Source organism: Mesocricetus auratus, unplaced genomic scaffold (assembly GCF_017639785.1).
Source record: "Mesocricetus auratus isolate SY011 unplaced genomic scaffold, BCM_Maur_2.0 Super-Scaffold_100013, whole genome shotgun sequence".
Taxonomy (NCBI): Eukaryota; Metazoa; Chordata; class Mammalia; order Rodentia; family Cricetidae; genus Mesocricetus; species Mesocricetus auratus.
The window spans coordinates 65660884-65686190 of record NW_024429196.1 but is presented as its reverse complement, the minus strand read 5'-3'; the positions used below and the strand labels follow the sequence as shown (position 1 = coordinate 65686190).

Here is a 25307-nt window from a genome sequence, read left to right as displayed (position 1 = left end):
GGAGAGGGAAGGAAGGGAAAGGGGAGAGAGAGGAGAGGGAGAGGGAGTAGAAGGGGGAGGGAGAGAGGGAGGGGGAGAAGCAGCTGTATTTTTAAAGACTCATGAATAACCATGGATTAACCCATGTTGGAGGAGGGGGGGGGAGATTGTTTTGTTGAGATAGAATTTTGCTGTAGCTCAGACTGGTCCCTTGATTTACATGTCCCTACCAAGTTTCTCCAAGATGCTTTTGAAAGTTTATTGGGAAGTTTTCCATAAGGAGCCTCACATAGGTTTTCTCATCCATCAACAGTACATAATGATTACCTTACTCTTATGTGTGGCCATCTATTTCTGGGGCAATAAATACTATAGCAAAATAGCCAGTTCTGGGATGACTGAATTTCACTAAATGAGGGAAGGGAAACCATATAGTTCAGTGCATATAGTGCTAGTGCAGAAGGCAAAACATTTTTATTAAATCAATTTTCTAATATTAAACTTGCAAGCCAGTAAATCCAATTATTACATTACATCTCAAACCTATGAGAAGGATAAGGAAGGTAGGAGGAAGGGGAAGGTCTGTTCAATCAAAAGTAAGAACCCGCACCTGGCAAATACAAAATGACCAGCGTGGTTCTGCTCTTTGTGGCAGTGTGGGAGCTGGCCCTGACACTGTGCCAACGTGCTGAATGGCCTATTCAAATAGAAAAAGAATATCCTGTGTTTCCATCCTCAGAGTAATTACCCACTCTATTCTGCCCCTAGACAGACAGACAGACAGACAGACAGACAGACAGACAGACAGACAGACACACACACACACACACACACACACACACACACCCGTCCATCTACCAGAGCAAGCTGCCTACCAAAGTCAAATGCTAGCACGGTGTTAGGCATAACATACAGAATGTCCTCCGTGGAACAGAAAATTTAAACGCATCCTCAAGTGAACTCAGAGGCCAGCAAATACCACCTAGCCCCCACTGTGTAACATCACCACCAACGAATGCTATTCCTATAAGCACCATCCCTACTGCCAAAATTGAATCAGCAGTTGAGAATATAAGACATTGACAGAGGAGAGATTGCTCAGCTACAGAAAAGGTTTTATTGCACAGAAGTCTTTTTGCTTTGCAGTATTACTGAAATCTCACCATACTGATTCACAGACTTGGAGGGGGAGAAGAGATAGACATTTTATTTATTTATTTATTTATTTGTATATGATTTATTAAAAACACAGAATTAAATTTACAAGTTAAGGCTATTCAGAATGAAAGTTTGCTGTAGCCAGATTTGTCTTACTTAGGGAACTTTCTGTTGGGAAATCACTTTCCAATGAGTCCTTAAGAGATTTGACTTGGTCCAACAGGAAACAGGAAAAGCCACAACTTGGGCTCTGACTCAACTACATTTTTATCTATGTGAGCCTTGGTTTTCTCAAATTATTAAAGATAAATGGACAGCATCTGGTGCCTGTAATTCCAATACTAAGGAGCCGCTTCAGGACTGTAAGCTTCAAAGTAGGCTCTGCCTCAAAACACCCCCCCACCAAAAAAAATATTGGGGGGAGGGGGAACAGAGATTAGGTTCTGTCTATTTCTAAGCATGGTCTCTCCAATAAAACCAGGGGTAGTTAGGTAGATAATCCCCTGAATAGGTACTATTCTCATGTCTACCAAGTTCTAGCTGAGGACTATTCTTTTGCCAGTGCCCAGTGGCTAAAGCTAAAGGTATGTTTCCTAGCTACCGGGTGACAGGTAAAACAACACAACAGGGTCACATTTGGTTTTAAAATAGAATACAGCATAGCATTCCAGAAAGCTGAGGAGTCAGAAACAATGCACCTTTTGAGAAGGAAATCACATTGTTAAGCTTTTAAAATAATGGTGATAATACCAATATCCTCCTCCCGGGGACTTAATGACTCTACTTATTTTTGGTTATAAGCCTATCCTTTAACGGCTGAGCCATATCTCTAGCCCGCAACTCTACTTATAAACACCTAGCCTCCACAGGAACTCTCTAAGCACTTTTATAAGTACATGAGAGACAGCAGAGAGGGGCCCTTCATTATTCTTAGAAAGAAATTAATAGAAAATAATGTCAACAGTTTGAAACCAAATATATAAAAAAGCTAGGACAACTTGAAGTTAAGCATTTGCTGGCACAGAAGGTGATGACAGCATCCTACATAAATGATTTTCAAAGTAATAAATCTTGTAACTCAAAATGTCAAAGATCAAGCCTGTCTAGAATCACTAATGTCACTCACTATGAAGAAAAATGTGACACTGAGTTCTTTTGGGTTCTAGAAAGCAACTATGCTCCAAGGGAGAGGAATCATTATTACATGACAAAGTAGAAACAAAGCCCTTTTTTGTGTGTTAGTCACAAATGCCACAGGTCACCCAGATCTATCTGTTTTGTCAGTTTTTGTAACTCCCTAGGCAAAGCTGCATATCCCACCAACCTAAAGTACAGAACCTCCAACTTCAAAGGCAACACTGATTTACAAGCATTCTTCTCAACAAAGCTAAAGATTACATCAAAGTCCCAAAAGAACTAACTAACTAAACCCTAAGGGAAAAAGAGAGCAAATAAGAATAAGAGTCAAAAGAAGAGCGTGTGTTAGGGGTCTTTAGAGTCTAGACAGGATCTGGCTAAAGACACTCTCACTATATTGTGGTAAGTAAAAGGTGTTAGGAAATTATCTGAAATACGCTGTTTAAAAGCCTAGCTGTGCCAGTTAAATGTTCGTTTGTCTTTTGACTCACACTTGAGTTGGGATTGCCAATGTAGTTTTAAAAATATTTCAGGGGAAAAAAAACCTAGTTTTTCAATTTTAGGTTACTCAAAACCCAACTGCAAGTCGCCAAAAATGCCCTGACAGCCATCTCCTGGCAAAGAGAATAGCTGGGAAGGAGAGGGAATGGATGACCTTGTAAGGTGACAATAATGTTGGGAGGGGAAGGGAGGGAGGGAGGGAGGGAGGGAGGGAGGGAGGGAGGGAGGGAGGGAGGGAGGGAGGGAGGGAGGGAGGGAGGGAGGGAGGTTGGGAGGGCCAAAAGTCAACTGTACAGAAACTTCCCACACAACCATTCAAGATGCAATGATGTAATGGGTGAGATTCTAAAGTATTAAAGTCCCGTACAGGGCTGGGGTGGAATCAATGGTAAAACAGTGATGTAAGCCATGACCTTCAACTCAGCACTGCAAAAACAGAATTGCAAATAGGCCATCCAGATGAAAACACAAAGGAGATATTGCTCAAAACACTAACTAGCCCCACAGCAAGAAGTGCAGGCCAACACTCCCTTCATATTCTTCCTCTAAGTTCACTTTAAAAGAAATCTCTAAAAACACGTTCTAGATATTTTAATTAATACTACTACTGCTGCTGTAGGCTGGCCACAAAGCATCACCAGATGTCAACAGTACCTTTGGACTCTGCTAAAATGGAGTTCTGAATTACAGCAAGCATTTCCTGCCATTGCTCAATTTCTAGGTCCTTCAACAATAACATCTGGTGGCAGAAAATGACCTAGCTGTTGTTCACAGAAAGCAGGAACTCAACCAGTATTGAATCTTCTACTTTTATTTTGCAGGCCTGAGTGTCTGGGTACACATGAACGTAGTGGCCATGGAGGCCAAGAGTTTACTAAATCCCCCTGGAAATGAAGCTATAAACAGTTGTCAGCTGCCGTGTGAGTGCTGGGAATTGAACCTGGGGACAAAAGCTCTCAACTGCTGAGCCATCTCTCCAGACCCTATACCAACTATTTAGATATAAAACACATAGCCTACAGTTGAAATGTGTGGCACTGTTCCTCGATATGCATGAAAAGAGGTGATTATACCACCAAGAAAAAAAAACGCATCCATCCCCTTAAGAAAGGAGATTTTAGCAATAGTTTCACTGAAAGACATTCTTGGTATGGGATATGGCTCAGCTATTAGACCACTTACTGTTATTCCACAGGATCCACATTTCCATGGGATCTGATATCCTGCTCTAGCCTCTGTAGGCACCAGGCACGCCCCGTGTGGAAGCAAAACACCCACATACATGAAATAATAATAATAAAAACCATCATTATTAGCATTGCTGTGGTTTGGTTTGGTTTGTGAGACAGAGTTAACAGCCCTGGCTGTCCTGTAACTAACTCACTCTGAAGACAAGGTTGGTCTCACAGAGATCCGCCTGCCTCTACATCCAGTGTTCAGATTAAAGGCATGAGCCACTGCCACAGGCAAAATAGTAAAATTCTTAAAAGATAACAATCTGATTGCACAATAACTTTGAAATTTGCTTGTCCTTATGTGTTGAGCTATCTCTACTGGTAGCTCAACCAAGCTCTCGACTCTTGACACTTCAGTGCCAGCCCCACAAGTAATAAAGTTGCAGGGATGCACAGTACCATGTCCAGGGATAGTTCATATTTTAGAAATTTTAAAATATGTGACCCACTGGCCTAACACCTACAACCCCAGTTCTTGGAAGGTAGAGTCATTAGTGAAAGGCTAGCCTTGATTACATAGTAAGTTTGAGGACAGCCAGGGATAGACCTGATACAAAAGGAAAAAAGGCAGAGGCTAGGTGTGGGCCCCCACCATAGACAGATAGACAGACAGACAGACAGACAGACAGACAGACAGACAGACAGACAGACAGACGTGGACTTTGCAAACTTAAAACCGCAGGTCAATTATATGGTACACAAACAAAGAGGTGCAAGCTAACCCTCTCTGAGAAAGGTGGGGGGCCTGGAAGAGGGGAGGGAGAACTTGTATCCAATACATTATCAAGTTGAAGAACAAAGTACAAGGTAATGGGTGCAGCAGACACTGACAATAACCACAAAAAACCCAAGATGGACCTGGATCATGAAAAATCAGACACAAGTGACCATTCTACCAAGAGTTCTCAAAAACTATACAAGAAATGAGACTGGAACAACTGCTCTAGGAGGTCCATCGTCTATGCAGGAAAGTAGTCACTCATGAAAAGTCTCACCGTGTGAGTCTACTGAAACCAAGAGCACTCGACAAGTGCAAATGCGCTGACGAAGCTATGCCATCAGACCGCAGACTTGGGCAGCGCTTGCTTTGGGAAAGTTTAAAAATACTATTAACAGAGTAAAGCCTTCTTCTATTTACATATACATTTGAAACTTTGTCATCATTAGCAAGAACTTGTGTTTACTTGTAAAATATGTGTGTACTATGTTTTAAATAAGATTGGCAGGAATTAACACAGATTTATTCTATATAAGGGCTTCATAAATAGCAGTCATTATGATATTTAAATTTTACAGAAATTTTCGTATATTTTTGGTTGTGAGCCTAGCCTTTAATGGCTGAGCCATCTCTCCAGGCCCAGAAATTTTCTTAAAAAATAAACTCAGACTGGGAAGGGAGGGTAGATGCTTTTAATCCTAGCAAAGGCAGGCAGTCTCAGAGTGCAAAGCCATCTGGGGTACACAACAAACAAATGAATTCAAAATACAATTAGGCAGCTAGACCTGGTGGTGCACACCTTGAATTCCAGCCCTGTGGGAGCAAAGGCAGCAGAAGAACAATTGCAGGTTTGAAGAGAGGAGAAGGCAGGCAAGCAGGCAGGCTGGGCACCTGGCCAAATAGTAAAATGATTTCTAGATCTTTAAAAGGAAACTAGGTAAGTGAAACAAAGAAGCAAGAAAATGGATGATGTCCACCTTTCATTAGTGTTATAGGAAAAACCAATGGGACTATCAGAGGAGAAGGTGGCAAGTTCTCTTGACATTACTAAGGAAAGATGGCTGCAGACAAGTCTTTGGACTCATGTTTTGCTTTGGGGACACCACTGTGAAGCTGGACAAAAAAGGAACTCGCTATGTTTTATCAAGTCAGATGTACTCTAGTAATAAAATTAAATTTACAAGGTCCACCTTAGGAGACATCTAGGTTGACAGTTACAAAGTTTCAACATGTGAGAGAATAAATACAGTGTTAACAGAACCTCAGAGGTGGAGGTAGACCAGCACCTTACTATACGCAAAAACGAGTGAGGGTTACACATACACGCACCTCTCGATTTGATAGACTGACAAACATCTGAACTGTTGTTAGGTAGGATATGTGCTTCCGAAATATGATGACTCCTTACAAACATTCTCTTCCTGTACTTTATTTAGCTCCCCATAGAATTTGTTTATTCTCAAAATACCAATGTTTATCACACACCAGATACTCCTAAACAGGCACTGGAGATACAAAGATAAACAAGGACTATCCATCTGTCCAGGAGTTATAAGCCACACTCTGAAAGCCTGGGTATCAAAGGGACACAGTCATGCCCACGTCCCTCCTGTCACAAAGCCAAGCACAGGTGACATTAATTTAAACCAACACTGTGAAATGAGCTTTAAACGATCAAGTAAAGAAATCGGTGAAGACTCTACAAACAAAGCCAATGAACCTAAAGCAAAGGAGAAAACAGTCTTGTCCGGTATTATCATAAAGATTGGGGGTTTGGGGAGGAGGTGCACACACCATCTATTACATTTATCTCCTCTTTGAATTTCAAATGACAGGAATGAGCAACACCCTACTGGAAACAAGTCATGCTGATTGTTCCCTTCACTTGTTGGGGGAGGGGAAGAGAAAGAACATCAAAGAACACTCACCATCTCATTCTGAACACTAAGTTGCATTGCTATTAATTGAGCTTAGCAGCCATGTAAGGTACCACATAACATTCTGCAAGCACCCAAAAACAAAAAAAAAAAACCAAAAAAAAAAAAAAACAAAAACACAACTGTCTAACAAACCCCACATGAGTATACCCATATGATTCGCAAGTGACACTTATAGTTGTCACCTCCTTCACAATCCTGGTTAACTCCAAACCCTTACATCCATTGTCTTTCAACTGAATGTGAATCTGTTCAATCTAATTTTCAGCATGTTTCCATATGGAGACTGATAAACAGTTTCCATGATGGCCAATCTATTCAGAGATGTAAAGGTAATATTTAGATTTGTCCAATGGGGGGGGGGGGATATATAAAGGAGAACAAAAGCATGTGACATCAGTTCATATTTAAAAGAGCCATAAAAGAGAAGACAGGAAAAAACTGGTACCCAGCTGTCTCCATGGAAACCACAAAGCATGCTAGACCCTGCTTGCATGTGAGGTAGAACTGGTATCCTTGCAATCAAGTAACAGAAAGGAAATTACTTCAGCAGTAATAAATAATTGCTTCAGAAGTTCTGATGATTTTCCTTAAATAAACCAAAGAAATAAGTTTCTGTTTACTGGGACTTTAGGGAAATTATAGGGTTAACTATGCATTCCAATAAGTGACTAAAAATTTCCCCTTGTCAGTAACTAATGATTAAATAAAAACTATTGCTGTCCGTAAGTTAAGTTTGCATCCCCCACCATCCCGTATTTAAGGTGTGCATAAACAAGGATGTTATGATAACCTGCAGAGGCATCTGTAGCACGAGTTCTAATAGATCTTAATATAATAATCTGAGAGATAATAGAGACCTAAGAGCAAAACCACAGCCACCTTACATACTCAACTTTACAGCTGAAAAGAGTAAACTCCTGTCTCCTCCCACCTTATCAATTCCTCTCTCAGCCCAACAATATCACTTCCTGTCTGTCTGTACAGACTTCCAGACCTCTCTGGTTAACTAGCAGCTAGCTCCACCCTCTGATCTTGAGGCTAAACAAGATATCACTATGGGCATCTCTAAACAAAGTCCTACATTTAACAGAAAGGAAAATTTCTAGTGTAAAGAAAACCACAGTTTCTACTCAAAGTAAATCTATAAAGGTGCTGGCATAGGTTTTACTATATGACCCAAGGTGACCTAGAATTCTAGAACCTCCTCCCTTAGCCTCTTGAGGCTGGGAATACAGGGTTGTGCCACCATACATGACCACATACTTTTTCTTGAGGAGACAGACAGACACTTAAAAATGGAAAATTAAAGCTAAGCATGATGGAATTTGTTATTCAAGCTAATTTGGGATAATATAGTAGGAGATTTTCCAGTTCAAAATTAAATCTCTGGGGTCTACATCATGGCTCAGAGTATAAAAGGCATTACTTGCCCAACAAGCCTAAGTTCAATCTCTGACAAATGGAGTAACAAACCTATGATTTACTAACTACGTCCTCTGTTACTTACACGCATGCACATACAAACAAACAAAATAAAAATAATTTAAAAGAAATTCACAGCTGGAAAGATGCTCAGATGACAATAGCACTTGACCCCCACTGGCTGACAACAGGAGTTAGTTCCCTAGAACCCTTGCCAAGGAAAGGTGAGAGGGAAGAACAAAAATCACAGAATTATGCAATGTCCTTCAGAGTCACACTGAAGCATAAGCATCCCCTGTAGAGGTGAGACTGTTCTGTCTTTTTCAGTCCCACTGGACCAGTTCAATCTCCCTGCCCGCCAGGTCCCCAAAGCCAATTATGAAATAACCACTCATATTTGACCAATATCTCGGGCTTTTGAACTGGCTAGCTCTCACTTATAAATTAACCCATTTCTATTAATCTATGTGCTGCCACGAAGCTATGGCTTGCTGTTGATGCTCCGGCATGTTATTCCTTCAGCCACTACATGTAGTCTCCCTGACCCCACAGCCTTCCTTCTTGTTTGCCTGCCTAGCTAAATTTTGCTTGTCCATTGGCCAAAACAGCTTTATTCATCAACCAATAAAAGCAACACATATTCGCAGTCTACAAAAGGACATCCAACACCAACTCCTGTTATTTGTAATTATTTTAAAAGATATATCTCAAATAAATTAATCACAAGATAGAGATAAGACCTCTGTCTAGAATCTGTTTCCTCCAGCAGATGACAAGACATGCTCTATATTCATTCAAATACTACTACTACTACTTCCTCCGAGAGCATCTTCGCCTGAGTGAAAATAAAAAGACTGACTGATAGTTCAAACTACAGATACTTTTCTAAACCAGGGAATAGTGTAAATTCTGAGGTCCCCCCACAGGACAAAATGCTATACGACCTCAATGCATTTTTTCCCCACAAACTCTTCTGCAGATTTACATTACTACTTATATTTACATTACCATTCATAACAGTAGCAACATTACAGTTATGCAATAGCAAGGAAATAACTGGGGGGGGGGACTACAACAGGAGGAACCGTAATAAAAGGTCACAGCCTTAGGAGGTTAAGAGACACTATGCTAAGGTGATAGCACTGGAGGTAGAAACTAGGAAGTGTAGAGTAACAAAAAGCTCCCCAAAGGTGGAGAACAAGTAAAATTCCAGCCAAGGTCAGAGAACCTCCTGCAAAGGGACAGCAGACATACCCATCACTTCCCAACCATGGCCCCAAGAAAAGAAAAGGGAAAACATAATGACTAAGGTCCACAGGGCCTACAGTTCAGATTTCTCATTCAGGAAAAGATGCAGGCATTCAGCCAAAGTAAAGCACAGAGGCATAGGGTATAGAGAACTTAGACTCCATGTACCATACAGTATGTGTCATAAATTGAACTCCAAGTCCCTGGTTGCCTTTGGTTAGTCACCCAGGCATATGACTAACCTCACCAACATACAGCATGCATCACACACATCTTATTAATTGCTGTGAAGATGACGCAATGATGGGGTAATTCTCCATGTAACAGTCCTTGAATTCAGAGACCCACTTGCCTATGTGTACTGCCATCACTTGGCTAATTGTGGTATTCCTCATAATAAAAGTTTCCAAGGCATATAGTCTATTATCATTGTGGTAAGGACTATGGCAGACATGGTGCTGATTAGGGGTGAGGAACAGATGGGGCCTGGCATGGACTTTTGAAACCCAAAGCCCCCACCAAGAATGCTAAATGTCCTAATCCTTCTAATCCTGCCAATGAGTTCCACTCTCCAGTGACTAAGCATTGAAGGGTATGAACTACAGTTCCAGACTCTTCCTTCGAGGGTCCTGAACTAAACTCCCAATAAACACCACCACCATGCTGCAGCATGATCACCACAGAAAACATCCTGGATCTCCATCCATTATCTTTCCCTCGACAGAAGCCTGAGCTACACTTTAGGACTTGACAAAACCTGACTGTGCAGAACAAAATGGGCAATGACTTCTGAGAAAGACACATAAGGGCTTAACTTCTGCTTCAATGCATTGGAACAATGGAAAAGATTTCCATAACCCAACACCAACCACCCCCAAAACAAAACAAAAACTCTGCCAGTTATAAACAATCAACTGCCAGGTAGCTAAAAATTCTAAGACAGAAAGAGAGAGAAATGAGTTCATATCATCTGTGAGGCTGTTTGCTTGACCAGTCTCAAGCTGTACAAACTGTGAGCTAGGCTCTTGCAGGTTTGGTGACGACACAAGACTGAGTTCTAAGCAAAGATTCCCAGGGAAAATCTGGCTATTGAATTCAAGTAAGCAGCATGGTAAATCTTCAGGCAGCAGAGCATACACACTCCATTGCAGAAACAAAGCAAGAGCTCTCGCCTGCTCTGTATTTAGCACCTGAGACTCACTAAGGGGCCCCTGTTTTACCTTGTGAACATGTTTGTTCCCTAGGAAAAGATTTAAGACTTAGGTCAAGGCACACACACTGCAACAACACAGACTCCCAAAGCAGGACATGCAGGCACTATGACACAGTCTGCATCTCTATCCTTGCCCTCTAACCAAAAACATGTTCATGCCACTGTTGACAAATGAAACAAATACTGTGGAGAAACAACATACTAAAGTCAAAGCATTACCACAGACCTACTTGGGAGAACCACTAAGACCAGCTGGGAGAGTTGTTCTTGAGGTTCTGAGACCCCAGAGGAGCCTTCTCCTACACACGAAGATACAAAACAGAAGATTCCACCAGGGCTTTCAGAAACTCATGAAATAACCTGAAGTCTTACTGTTAGTTTGTGTGTGTGTGGGGGGGGGGGGGGGTTCATTGCATAAAAGAAGGAATGAGATAACTAGAAGAGAAGACACTATACACTGGTAAACATGATTTGAGGGGACCACAGACAGGCAGAACACCAAAGTGATCAGTGAGCATGGGTGAGATAAACCCATGGCTCAGTTCCCAAGACAACGGCTATCGCTTTTGCCATTTTTCTTTCCCTTTTTTTTCCCCCTGTTTTTTGGCTAGAAGTATCTTCAAGAATACAGCCTACATTTGACACAAGATTTGTAAGGTTACATGGTACAGTTTAATTCCTAGGTTTGCATCTTGTTAATGCAGCTGTAAAGAATTAGTGATAAAAATAATACAGATCTTTCCAGGTTTTATTAATTAGCACCATATCATCTTGACAATAAAGAGCCTCTTTCAGACATGGTTTTATACCTTCAAAGACATAATCATTTCTGATACTCATATGCTTTACTGTGGGATGATTATTACCTGTAAGGCAAACACATTAATGTTGAATTAATTTCTCATTAAATTAAATGAAAACCTGATAGTTGGGCTATGATAAAGGGCAAACGCTGAACTTTTTATCTGCTTGTTGGGTGATTCTTTTACTTGTTAGGTGATCCTTTCTCACTCACATAAGGAGTACATGTTTTTAGGTAAGAGTACAGAATCAAGATTTACTTTCTGTCTGTATATAGGAACTAAAAGCCCACAAGAGACAACTAAACCAGCTTGGCAGTGGTGAAATGTGCATGCAATGTGTGATGCCTGTTCGTGTGTGAAAGTATAGGTACACACTTGTTTTTTATTACTCTCCACTGCATATGCCAAGCTAACTGGCCACCAACCTCCTGGGGATTCTAGTGTCTCGACATGCATAGAGACACCAGCAATAGGATTACTCATTTGCTACTACACTCAGCTTTTATTATGTATACTGAGGATTTGAAATCACTATTGAATCATCAAGTCCCAACTTACTCATTTTAAAGAAAATAAAGTTTCCAAGAGAGGAAAAACTAAGGGCCTGGCAAAACCTCCAAGTTAAGAATCAGTTCTAGGCCCGCAGAGATAAACAGTAAAACCCTTGTCCCAATTCTCACAGGAAAATAATCGAAACAACAAATAAATGAAATTGATGGCTTACTAAAGTGCAATGTTTTTAAAATAACAAGACTGGTAAAGGTAAATGCTCAGTGAGGTAAAGGCAATTTTCCAACACACTAATAACTGTGCAATCGAGCCTCCAAGTGGGGGGAGAAAGTACATGTGTGAATCCACACACAGACTTTTTATGAAGCAATGGCTCCTCCTTTGTAGAAGCAGTGATATCTAAAGATTAAACAATAATAATAAGCCCAATAAACAACAAGGGCAAGAAGCAAGAAAACAAGGAGCTGTGTTTAGCCTGAACTAACACTGACTGCTAAGTAAGAATAACTAACTGTAAACGCAGCTCCTAGTCTGGAGAATGACAGCATATTCTTTTCAAGAAACAACATCAATGATATGTTACTGAATCACTGTTAACATGGCATTGTATATAGAGCAACTTCAGACATATAAATCATGAATCTTTTGTCCCACAAATTCTAAATATCACTTACAATGCAAATGGACTCTTTACACATGCTTCCTAATATCTCTAATAGCAGAGAACCAACATTCCCAGCAATCTACCCAATGAACTTATCTGCAGCACAGAATCAACCATATAGATACATACTCTAAGCTTCATCTTCATCTTTAGAGATACACACCCAATTTATGTATTGGAAAAGTAAAATACACATAAGTTGATATATACACGTTAAGGTTAATCCATAGAAACCACAGTACATATCACACTGAGCAATCTACAGAAATTCCAATTCAAGTAGTCTATTATGCTTTTTTTTCACCCCACAAGACAAACCATAGTATTTCTTCAAATTGTAAAACAATTAAAAATATAGTAAATAACCAGGCGGTGGTGGTGCACGCCTTTAATCCCAGCAGATGGATCTCTGTGAGTTCGAGGCCAGGCTGGACCGACAGCCTGTAAAACAATACAGAGAAACCCTGTCTTGTAAAACCCAAAAACACTAAATATACTACTTATGTCAAACCTCTTGAATTATCCTGTGATAATTCACCCAACCATGATCTTCAAGGTCACAGTTGACCCCCTCCCCCCCCATCGTCTGACAATCATTTTCGGTTTGTTTTCCACGGGCACGGCCTATTGGTAAGTGTTTTAGCTCCCCTTTCTGAGGCGGCTTTTCGCCTTTCGGACTTTGGTTCCTTTTTTCAGGTGTTTTATTTTTGTTTTTGTTTTTTCCTGCCCTGGCTAGATTCTTGGGCTGACGAGTTCTGAAGAATTTATCTTGCCATTTTTTTCCTTTAGACCTGGCTCATGGGTAGCAAAAGTAAATTCCTCTATGCCTTAAGTCATCCAGACTCACTTATCTCAGTACTAGTCACTGCCGGCGATCTGGTCAATGGAAGGAGTTGCCCTATGTTCAAGCAGCTTTTCTCTACCTCTCTGCTAAACATTCTCTTCAACATTCTTTTTTCCTCTAAATCTCATTCTTCTAGCTTTTAAAGCTAAACCTAGAAAACCCCTACCAGTCAGCCAGTCATAGAGGCTTCCTGCCACTTCCCAATGTGGCTAAATCTGTCGCAGGGCAGGAACCACCTTCCACCTGGGAGTGTCCAATTTTGTCTCTCCGGTTCATTCAGCTTGGAATGGCAACTTCCTCTTTTCTATCAGCTTTGTTTCTACTGTATTTCTTCTCCATACAGATGCCAGCAGCTTACAATGGCCTGGCTTAGGTTAGTGTCTGCTCGGGACACTCTAAGGAATGTGCCTATGGAGGCCACCATCTTGGCTATCTTAACCTTGCGGCCTAGCTTGGAAACGTGTTCACTGAGGCCTGCCATGTTTACCACGTGACCTAGCTGTAGACACACCCACTCAGTCCAGCCAGCTTCTGCTGGCCAAGCCTGCTGACAGATACAACTCATTTACTTTTTGTCTCTTTTGTGCCTTTATTTTTGTCTCTAATTTCATCTTTCACTGGCCCTGTTGTGCATGGCTTTTAAGTGATGATAAACATTTAAAGTTATAAGGGTCTATTTCAAATTAACAAAGATAACTAAGATACACTAAACAGGCAAACAGTCCTCAAATGCTCAGAAATATAGAGAACATGACATTTACATGTTTTTATTTAAAAGCTTTTTATAACAGAGACACAAGCCAGAAGACTGGTGGACACTGAAGAAACTCTGCCCACAAAAGTGGCAATGCTGGCCACTGACTAATCCTGCCTTTCACTTTCACCTCAACAGCTTCAAAGGACTCTTCACTGGACAAGAGGACACTGGAATCAACTTTCTCCACTTTGCTCGGGTCAACAGTAGGAAAGTCTTCCTAAAAGTCCCCAATCCACAGGTCTTAATATCAGCAAAAGGCAGGTGTCTTTGGAGCCTCTGATTTCAACAACTGTGGAGGACCTTGGGGGTGTGGCTGTCCATGCAGTCAGCTACTAAGTCTCTCATTCTCCAATCTCAGGTAAAATCTTATCCTTTTCAAGAACTCTGATGCTTTTGACGGCTGGTAGCTTTGCCACCTTAAAGTAACAGATTTCAGGAACAGGTATTCTAAGGTAATGTAATAAAGTGAGTTGAGACATTAAAATATATATATATATATGTATATATATATATGTTCCAGGTTTCTCTCTTTTATTATACTACTTTTCATAGTCTTAACATTAATCAATAAAGTTCTTATAAGCTGCTAATCTAACTCCAACAGAATGTTAAGCAACTATAATAAAATATATTTACTGAAGAGATTATTGGCTTTTTTTTTTGGCCCCCGGCCTTAAAAATCTAGGGATGGTTCCTGTTGCAAATAGGGGGGAAAGTTCCTTATGGAACACAGTAACATGCTCATCATTGAGACACTCATTGAGTCTGCACACCTACAGAGTCCTCTTAAGTTCATACTCACTATACTAACAAATCAAACAGCAACTTAAGTGAGAGACAAGGACAGAAATCAATAGACCATGTGCTGTTAGACACCAAGGAAAAAGAAAAGGAAGGTAAACTCAGAATTTGAGTTATGCAACTCAACTTTTGGGCTCAAGAACTATTAAGCATAATATAAACACATGGCTAACTTACTTTCAGTTTATTTGATTAGAGATAGACATCCAAAATCATCCAAAAGGGCAATTATAATGTAAGATGAATCAACCAAAAAACTCAAATCAGGAAAACTCTTCCTGTTAATATTATAGTCATAAAGATAATACCGTGAAATATCAAATGCAAACTGAAATTTTAATGTTAAAGGTGGTGGACAATAAGACATGATACAGGGACTCAACTCACCCCCAGTGAACCAAGCAGCCAAGCAACAGGAAATCTGCTGATATTGCTGTGCTACTCCCGTCCCCACTCAGGGGAGAGGCCCAGCTTCTGCTAGCCCACTCTGGGATCACCTGGACTGGGAACTTCGGGCCGGTAGACTCACCCCCAGCACACCAAGCAACCTCTAGTCTGCTGATGCCACTGTGCTAGTCCAGCTCCCACCACTGGGACAGGAGGGAGTGCCCAGACCCACCTGCAATCACCATTAGACCCATCAGAGTATTGGACTTGCTTGCATGCACCAGAAGAGGAAGAGACCCCACCTGCACCCACCGGAGAAGGGATGGAAAACAACAATATAAGAACACATTCCACAACAACAACAAAAAAGTCGATGGACACTACATCAGCAAAACCTGAATATCCCAACACAGAAGAAACAGAAGGGAAAGACCTTAAAAACAAGTTCATGAAGATGCTATAGACCCTAAAAGAGGAAATGAGAAAATCCTTCAAACAGTGCAAGGATTGAAAGCTGAAATAGACAATTAAAAAAACAGAATTAGAAAATATGGGTAAATGATCAGGAACTACAGGTGCAAGCATAACCAACAGAATACAGGATGTGGCAGAGAGAACCTCAGGCATTGAAGATACACTAGGAAAAATAGTAAATCTTAATTAAGTCCAACAAATTCCTAACACAAAATATCCAGGAAATATGGGACACCGTGAAAAGACCAAACCTAAGAATAATAGGTATAGAAGAAGGTGAAGAGTTCTTTGTAAATTTACATAAAACTTAAGAAGCTAGTCTCCAAAACACCAAATAATCCAATTAAAAAGTGGGGTACAGAACTAAATAGATAATTCTCAATAGGAGTCTAAAATGGCTGAGAGACACTTAAGAAAGTGCTCAACATACTTAGCCATCAGAGAAATGCAAATCAAAACAACTCTGAGATACCATCTCACTCCTGGCAGAATGGCCAAAAACATCAATCACAGTTTGTGTTGGAGAGGATGTGGAAAAGGGGAACTGCTCATAGGAGTACCAATTTGCACAGACACTTTGGAATCAGTATTCCTCAGGAGATTCCCCAGGAAAATGGGAATCAGTCTACCACAAGATCCAGCAATTCCACTCTTGGGATGCACATTCATTCAACAGCATTATTTGTAATAGCCAGAACCTGGAAGCAACCTAGATGACCCTCAGCTGAAGAGTGGATAGAGAAAATTTGGTACATTTACACAATGGAATACTACTCAGTGGAAAAAAACAATGAAATCTTGAAATTTGCAGGCAAATGGATGGAACTAGAAGAAACCATCCTGAGATGTCCCAGTCACAAAAAGACAAACATTTTATGTATTCACTCATAGATGGAAGTTAGGCATAGAGCAAAAGATTACCAGCCTACAATCCACACCACCAGAGAAGTTAGGAAACAAGGCTCCTAGGAGAGATACATGGTTCCCCAGAGAAGGGGAAAGAGACAAGATCTCTTGAGCAAATTGGGAGCATGGGGGAAGGGGAGAAGGGTTTAGGAGAAAGAGAAGGGGAGAAGAGGAGTACATGAAGGAGCAGGAAGGTTGAGTCAGGGGAAGAATAGAGGACAGCAAGAAAAAAGATACCATAATAGAGGGAGCTATTATAGGTTTAAAGAGAAATCTGGCACTAGGGAGATGTCCAGCACTAGGGAAATGTCCAGAGGTCTACAAGGATGATACCAACTAACAATCTACCTTAAATGTCTTTCCCCGATAATGAGATTGATGACTCCCTTATATGCCATCCTAGAGGCTTCATTCAGTAGCTGATGGAAGCAGAGGCAGACACCCACAGCTAAACACTGAACAGAACTCCTGGAATCCAGTTGCAGGGAGGGAGGCGTGATGAGCAAAGGGATCAAGACCAGGCTGGAGAAACAGTTGACCTGAACAAGGGGAAGCTCATGGACCAGAGACTGATAGCTAGGAAACCAGCATAGGACTGATCCAGATGGCCTGAACATGGTTGTCAGTGAGGAGGTCTCAGCAATCTATCGGTAGCAGATCAGTATTTATCCCTAGTGCAGGAATGGACTTAGGGAGCCCATTCCACATAGACACATCGGGGAGGGCCTAGGCAGTGCTCCAAATGATATGACAGACTTTGAAGATCTTCCATGGAAGGCCTCACCCTCTCTGGAGAGGGGTGGGATAGGGGATTAATGGAGGCCAGGTGAAGAGGGGAGGAAAGGGGGACTGGGATTGACATGTAAAACAAGCTTGTTTCTATTTTAAATTAAAAAAAAAAAAAAAGGTCATGAAACAGGGTGAATGCCAGCAAAGGAATTTAGAAGACCCCAATTAGAGCTGTTATGTAATATCACTGCCATTAATCTTGAAACAGCTTACTGAACTATTTTAAGATATGTAGGAAAATCATTTACAAACAAGTGTTATATTTGAAGAGCTGATTCTACAGCTTGGTTAAAAGCAGATATATTAAGATCATACGCACTAATTTTTAGTTTCATGACAAGAACAATACCTTTCAATAATAATATAATATTTTGTGGAGAACAAAGCTCTCCTTCACAATTAGCAAAAACATATCCAACATATATTTCAGAACTCTCCTATAAGAAGTGCAAATATCACAAAACGGTTAACTCGGGTAAATTGTTATGGCAGGAACAAATTTCACACAGGCCATAATATAGTTGTTTTGTATGTTGTTGCTGCTCCTGATGGTGGCGGTGCTGGTGGTGGTGGGGTGGGTGTGTGCCTGTGTTTTGGGGATGGAGATTCAAGGCAGGGTTTCTCTATGTAGCTCTGGATCCTGTCCTGGAACTTGCTCTGTAGATCAGACTGGCCTGGAACTCACAGATATCTACCTGTCTCTGCTTCCCAAGTGCTGGGATTAAGGCATACCACCTGTTCTGTGTTGAGTACTACCTCTTAGAAAATCTCTGTTCTGACTCCTCTGTGAAAACCAGTTGATTGTGAATAGACTCATACTTGTTCCCATGTGGCAAACAAATTTCCAGCACCTGTTTCATGATGAATTCACTACTACTTTCAGCCTTGGGTACTAACCTTTTCCTCGACGGCCCTTCTTCAAAATCTGAAGAACTAACATCGTTGCTAGTAGAGGACACTTGGGATGCATCGTCCTTCTCATTCTCTGACTGCTCTGATGCGGGTCCTAAGGCCTTAGACTGGTCATTACCAAGGAGCCCTACAGGTGAGAAAAGGGACAAACACTTAAATGCATTTTATCAGGAGCAGCATTTTTCCAGTCAAGCTTGTGCAGTAGCTGACAAGGACCGAAAGAATACTTGTAAGTACATATAACCCTTTAGAACAGGTAAGAAGAATTAAGCCTCATTCTATAAGAGAGTCAAAGGCCTAACAGAAGAAAATTCAAGATGTTATTGTATCTGTGCTTGCTGAGGAGATGGTTTTGGTTATGAGACAGCATCTCAGTTTGCAGCCCAGTCTGGCCTGAATGCATGATCCTCCTACCTCAGCCTCTTAATGCTGGTATTAAAAACCAGACTAAAGTCCATTTTTAATCACCTGTGCCTAGAGGCTAGAAAAGTTCAAAGAAATAACCATTATTATGAAATCAAACTAGCTGTTTCGTTTTTATTTTTTAAACTAGTAACTAGCAAATATTATTGAATATATTAAGATTGCTTTGGGGACTGTTGTTAAAAACAATACCAGTTACATGCCAAAGTACATTACATCATAACCACATCTTAGAGGCAAACTGGAAATCCTAATACAGCTAGTAGTTAAGCTTGTAGTCAGATCTTCTCAAAGGACCACTGTTCCTTATGTCTGCAGTGCTGACCCACACACAGTACCATGGATATACTCCTGCAGACACAATGGTAAAGGGCCCCCTCAAAATGTATTAAGTGACATGGAGCATATCCCAATTTCACCTAGCTGTTTCAATGTCTTTGAAAGCAAACATAGAAAAATAAGTTGCATATGGTCAAAATAATGTCCTTTTGATTAGTGTACATTGAGACACTAATACAGAAAAGAGTAGGATACTCAATCACTGGGGCTGTATTAACTATACTATCAACAGCCATCAGAAGTGTGACTTGGGACAGAGTCCAGTTCAATTCCTTAGCAAGAGAGAGGAACTCAGGAATAAAATCTGACCCCCCCAAAATGTAGTACATACGGGTGTATTTTTTGTTTTGTGGTTAAATTCATCAGGAAAAAAAATAAAAGGAAGGAGATTAAGTTTGCAAATTATCTACTGAATTGACATGGTACTTTAGGATACAGACAGGAACAAACACAATACAAATGGTCCTATAGTTAGCTCTACACATGAAGAAATTTAACACGTTCAGTAAGGAATAGGTGATGTTAGTCAAGGCAAGTCAGTGCAGTAAAATACAGACAGACAGACAGACAGACAGACACACACACACACACACACACACACACACAACTTTGAAACTGCACTTAAATAATGGAAAGAAACTAAGGGAAGTAGGGGCTGTTAGGTGAAGACGAATAAGAAATGGTCTTCTGCCCTTTGAAGTTTGACATTGCTGAATGAGTATGACACATTAAGAAAATTAAGCTATTAGACTGGCAGTTTTACTCATGTCTTCTAAGAATTCGGCAGACACAGGAAGAATAGCAGACTCTTCAATTTGAACATGTCCCAGATTCACATGTGCCCTGTTCTACACAACTAGTGTTGCTAGACGAAGTCCATGTCTCTAATGCCAGTTAATGGAAGTCATATTGTTCGTGAGTCACTAATAAGCTAGGTTAAACCTAAATAACAACCCAGGCAATTGACTACCATCATGGGCAATATTTCAAAAAGGCCTCCATATCCAACAAAACCTATCCATCTTTTCCCAAAGTTCTATCAAGTGACTTGTCTACAAACATGTAAGAATAATGTGCAAAGACAGATACAAACAAAATTAAATTAAAAAAGAAAGAAAGAAAGAAAACACACAACCAGAGTAGGAAGGGGGGAGGAGTATAAAAGGCTTAAAAGGACCATTCCCTAAAATAATTATTAAGCACTAATACTAGAAAACTACATGGGGAATCCTATGAGATGTACCTTGGAATTTTAGTGCTTACTTTGCACTCAGTGTGAGGCAAGAGGAAATGAAGCTGCTGTGAGCTATTAAAGGGAATAAAAATGAGGCCGTTCCATTGTCCACTGGTCTCACACTAGCACATTAGGGCACTCCAAGCTTTTACCATTCCAAGTCACACAATGAGGAGGACATGAGCCAGAGAGAGTAACAGAGCTACTGTTTGAATCAATGTTTAGAATGAGAATTCCTGTTGTATATATGTTTGAATACAGCAGCATCACATACAGCGGCACCCTCCCCCAATTCATTTCCATCCTCTGTTTCACATCTCCAACTATCACATTAGACTAAATCATAAAACCTGCCTATTTTAGGAAAGCTGGATCAGCAAAAATATACTGCAGTGCCACAGGGCAGAACAGCCATCATGGCACCATTAGAGAGGCTAATATATGATGTCTTTTCTTTTGAGTGCTTAACACATCCCTGTCAATGTTATTATTATTTTTAGTTAAAAAAAATAATGCAACAGCATTCCCTCCCATTCATATATTCCATTTTTAATTTTTCCAGTCTCCTACTGCTTTCCCACTAACACAAGCGTATGTTGGAGACAGGAGGTTAAACAGAGAAGGAAAACTGAATGGCCCAAAGATCCAGCCTCTGTACGTTTGTTCTCCGCCATTAATATTCAGTAGGTTGAACTTAAATTAAACCAGTCTATTGTCTTTCACAAAAGCAATAAATATGAGCTGGAAATTCAAAATCGCCGGCATGAAGACAGCGTGGGGGCTGGGCCCGCCACCTCAGCTACACCTCAGCAGCAGACAGAAGCATCGCGATAGAGCCTGGACATTACCTGTCTGCCATCACACAACCCAGATGACCCTCCAAGAAATTCAATACAACAGCAAGCTACCAGGGACTCTGCAAGCTCAGTAGCAATTCATCCTATCTCCTAAATTAGCAACAAATAAACGCTTCAGCAGCAGACAAGGGTCTGGAACAGCAGCAGAAGGAAGCAAAATGAATTCTTGGAGGCTGGAGACACTATGCACATGGTGATCCTTTCTCCCTGTTGCCTCCCATGAAAATATGTAAGCAAACTGAACACAACTTAGGCAAAGCTAAAGAATTTTTAAGCAAGCAATAATAACTCGATTATAAAACACAGATGTATAAATTCAATATAATTCTTCTCTAACACCTGAAAAATATATAGCTTATGATTTTATGTTTTAGACACAAAGAAGGCATGGCAGAATACAAAACCAAAGAAAAACTATTCCACAAAGGCAATGCCAAAAGGGTTAAAAAGAAATGAAAACAAAAAGGGTTTCTTTGAAGCTATGCCAGTGTTTCTCAAACATCTGGAGCACACAGAACTTATTAGCATATGAGGGAGAACCAATGTTTTTAGCTTTGTTGTACGAAGTATGCACAAAAGGTGATTTTGTGTTACAGAGCCAATGCCGTCTGCCACCCTGTCACTGTGTCACAGGGTATCACATTACATATTAAACAGTCAAGCACCCAAAGAGCTTTCATTTTCAACAGCAATTCATCGTTCTGTATGTGCCCGCACATATGTGTTCACTTTCAGTTAGCTGGGAGGAAAATCAGAATATCAGCCTCCTTGGTTAAGGCAGGGACCCTCTCTGAGGTAATCAGAATGCATGGTTTGCCGCCATTACTAGTGAAAAATAGAGCCTTGGCTGCATCAGAATTTGAATGAAACATTGGATTGTCTGCTTTTCAAACAGTACAGGCATTCTAATGCAGGGCCAGCTTCACATATGAAATGTGGATATTAACTCTCAATTGTACACATGCAGGTCAGCAGTGAACATACACCACAACGAGAAGGGTACGGGTGAGCAGGGCAGAGTCTGGGAAGCCCAGCCCCAGCTTGTCCATTGACATGCTTACACCAGATCCATACTGATGTGGCTGAGAACAAATGACAGTCATAAGGCAGGATGTAAGTGACACTTATGGTCAACGAGGCGCTAATGAAAATGGCTTCATACCTCGGATTATAGAAAATAATTATCCTTCTCTCTCAAGAGAACAACCCCTCAACCAACTGAGACTCCCCTTTGTCTACTCTCAAATCAGCATTGGAGATTTCCCATGATAGTCAAGAAAATGTAATCAAAACCCCAGCCCCTATGGAACCTCAAAATAAATTCAAACTACAGAGGAGTAACAACACTGGGTTTTACTCATTTCAGTCACATATCAGAAATATAGATACTAATACTGATTTTATATACCAACAATTTATAAGAGACCTTTATCCACCACTAATCTCAGACCCCACAAACATAGTCTTCAGAAATCTAAATAAACCCCACTTTGCAAAATGAATATTTTGATAAAAGATGCTATGGCCCAACACAGTGACAGGGAAAAATTGGGCTACTGGGTAGAGAACTATTTCTAGTCAACTAAGGCAGTCAGGGCCCCAGGGCCTCTCCTCATTTTGACCAATTTAAGAAAGGGCCCAGTGGGCATCTCAATACACTTTAGCAGGTTCACAAAACAGGCCCTAGTCTGGATGACTTAATCCCTGGATGAAAGAGAACCATATCACCCAAAGACAAAAGATACCTCTTTTTAAACATTCTAACCAACAATCACAAGGGGGAAGTAGGCTCCAAAAACAAGTATCCCGCAAAATAAAACTGATATGAATATATATATATTATACATTATAATATATATTAAATTTCCAGTCTTCAGAAAAAATTCTGAACCAGCTCATAGGCTGTCAGCACTTATTTTGGCATAACCCCTCATTTCTTAATATCAGCCACACAATATATTATTTCTCAGTTTTACTCCTTCCTGCCAATCATGACTTTCATTATCAATTAGAACAAGTTGGCTTCAAGGCTTCCCTCAAACATCTTCAGTATCCTACATTTGTCAAGATCTACCTTTATATATCACTCCAATATCTCAGACTCTAACTTCTAAATCCATCCACCATCCCAACATCTGTTTACATTTTACACTGACAAAAAGGTCAAACACATGCCTACCAGGCAACCTATTTACAAGCAACCAGCAGAAATGCAGTTCTTTAATCTCCAGCTACTGAAAATGGTTTCCCAGATTTAAAGGCCAGCACTGACCATCTCAGGTCAAAAGATGCCTTCCACGTTAAAAAAAAAAAAAAAAAAAAGCATAGAACAGGCAATACTGCAGGACAATGGAACAGGTAAGCACAAGAGTTTTTGTTGTTGTTTTTGGTTTTTTGTTGTTGTTGTTGTTGTTAAAATATATCAATTAGACCAGTGTTTTCAAAGTCCTCTATTGAGATAAACAGACATAGTAAAGATTTTCTCTAAGAAGTACAATGTTTCCATATTTAACCTTCAAAGCTTCATATCACTGAAGTTGCCCATCAAATGAAGTACCAAAATAAAACCAATTTTCCAAAGAAAGTGAAAATCTAAGTTACAGGCCATCAGTGAATGCCATAAACTTAATTAGTCTGTGTGCTTATCTTTGCTTATGCCTTGCCAAAGCTGCCCATGGCAGCTATATCCTTATCAGAACCTTGGTTAGACTTAGACCAATGATCGTTCCAAGTTATGATTTTGATGAAAAGATTTTTCCCCTCCAGATTCGTTATCTCAATTACACATAAACAAATCAGTTGCCTACCCCCTTTTCAGATGAATATGTTGAGAGTCCAAACAGAACCATACCTGCTGATAGGCCTACTACTTCCCAGAACAACAGTGTTTCCAAACTGAAATAAAAACATGGTCAAGACATGACTATAGGAATGTGGCCACAATCTGCCCCACAAGTGATGGGGCCCAACATTTATTTGACTTTATACATACTAATGCAAATACAGAATGCTACAGAACACAAGGAAATAAAGGGGAAAATACAGGACTAAATACTAGGAAAAATAAAGAACTCTGAATTTAAAGCATTATTCTGATGTGGCCTCTATTTACATGACTCAGTTGTCTCCATATTTTAAGGGCAGAATAACATAAAAAGAAGAGGATAGGGAAAATGAAACCAAACATGCTATTTATAAAAGAAACTAGATATAGGGTAACTTTAATCAAGCATATATTTTAAATGATGGAAAATGATCATATATTGGTAAATTAATATTAATAGAGATCAGCTTTTGCTAATGGCTGGTCAGTCTACATTCATACAAGCATGGTTTAAACTGGAGATTTGATCAAAATGGTCAACAGAGCTTAATGCATTAAAAACGGCATTAATTCTTTCTTGTAAATTTCCACAGTATCTTAGTGGGAACCACCATTGCCCTTAGGGAATATATAAAATCAAGAAGAATATTAAGCAAATGCAACACATTTTAAACTCTGTGTGTGTGTGTGTGTGTGTGTGTGTGTGTGTGTGTGTGTGTGTGTGTCCCTCTTACCACCCATAATGGATATAATCAGGACCCCTAGCAGGAAAACCCACAAAGGCCTATTTCTCCAACAAAAGCCAAATCAGACTGAAACGAATCACAAGCTATTTGTTTTTTCTTTTATTTATATGAACAGACCTTCTATCCCAGGTTCCTCAAGATAAGCCACCAAAAACTGCACCTGACAGACCCGTGGAGCAGCCATCCTCAGAGCCGGATCATTGCAGAGACAGAGGAAGAAGGACAGAGGAAGGGAGGGAGGAAGGAAGAGCGCAGTGAGGCAGGCTCCGAGCACTTGTCAACAATCCTCCCCTGTACGTAATAAGCAAGCGGCAGTGCAGTGCAGAATCTGCACGGCAATAGGACAGCCGAACAGCAGCGGGGCCAAGGGGGAGGGGAGACAGTCGGGAGAGAAGATTATTTATGTGCCTGGAAGAGAATCGAACACTAACGAGGAGGGGGCGTCTGGCTGGCTTGTCCCCTCCTTGGTTTTTACCATCTTGATAA

At 40.5% G+C, this 25307-nt stretch overlaps 1 protein-coding gene across 4 annotated transcripts in view; it reads right to left on the bottom strand.

Annotated features, from left to right (window-relative positions):
- Jarid2 (jumonji and AT-rich interaction domain containing 2) overlaps positions 1 to 25307 on the bottom strand; it is a 167316-nt gene that overhangs the window by 45446 nt on the left and 96563 nt on the right. For 2 of the 4 annotated variants that reach the window (XM_005066341.4, XM_040755905.1), the window contains exon 4: positions 18384 to 18525. The exons of 1 other annotated variant lie outside the window; for it this stretch is intronic. In XM_005066341.4, coding sequence (XP_005066398.1) covers positions 18384 to 18525 — 142 coding nt within the window. Of the gene's footprint in view, positions 1 to 18383; positions 18526 to 24938; positions 25091 to 25307 lie in introns of those variants that run through there. One more of the 4 variants, XM_040755906.1, reaches the window with a different exon arrangement.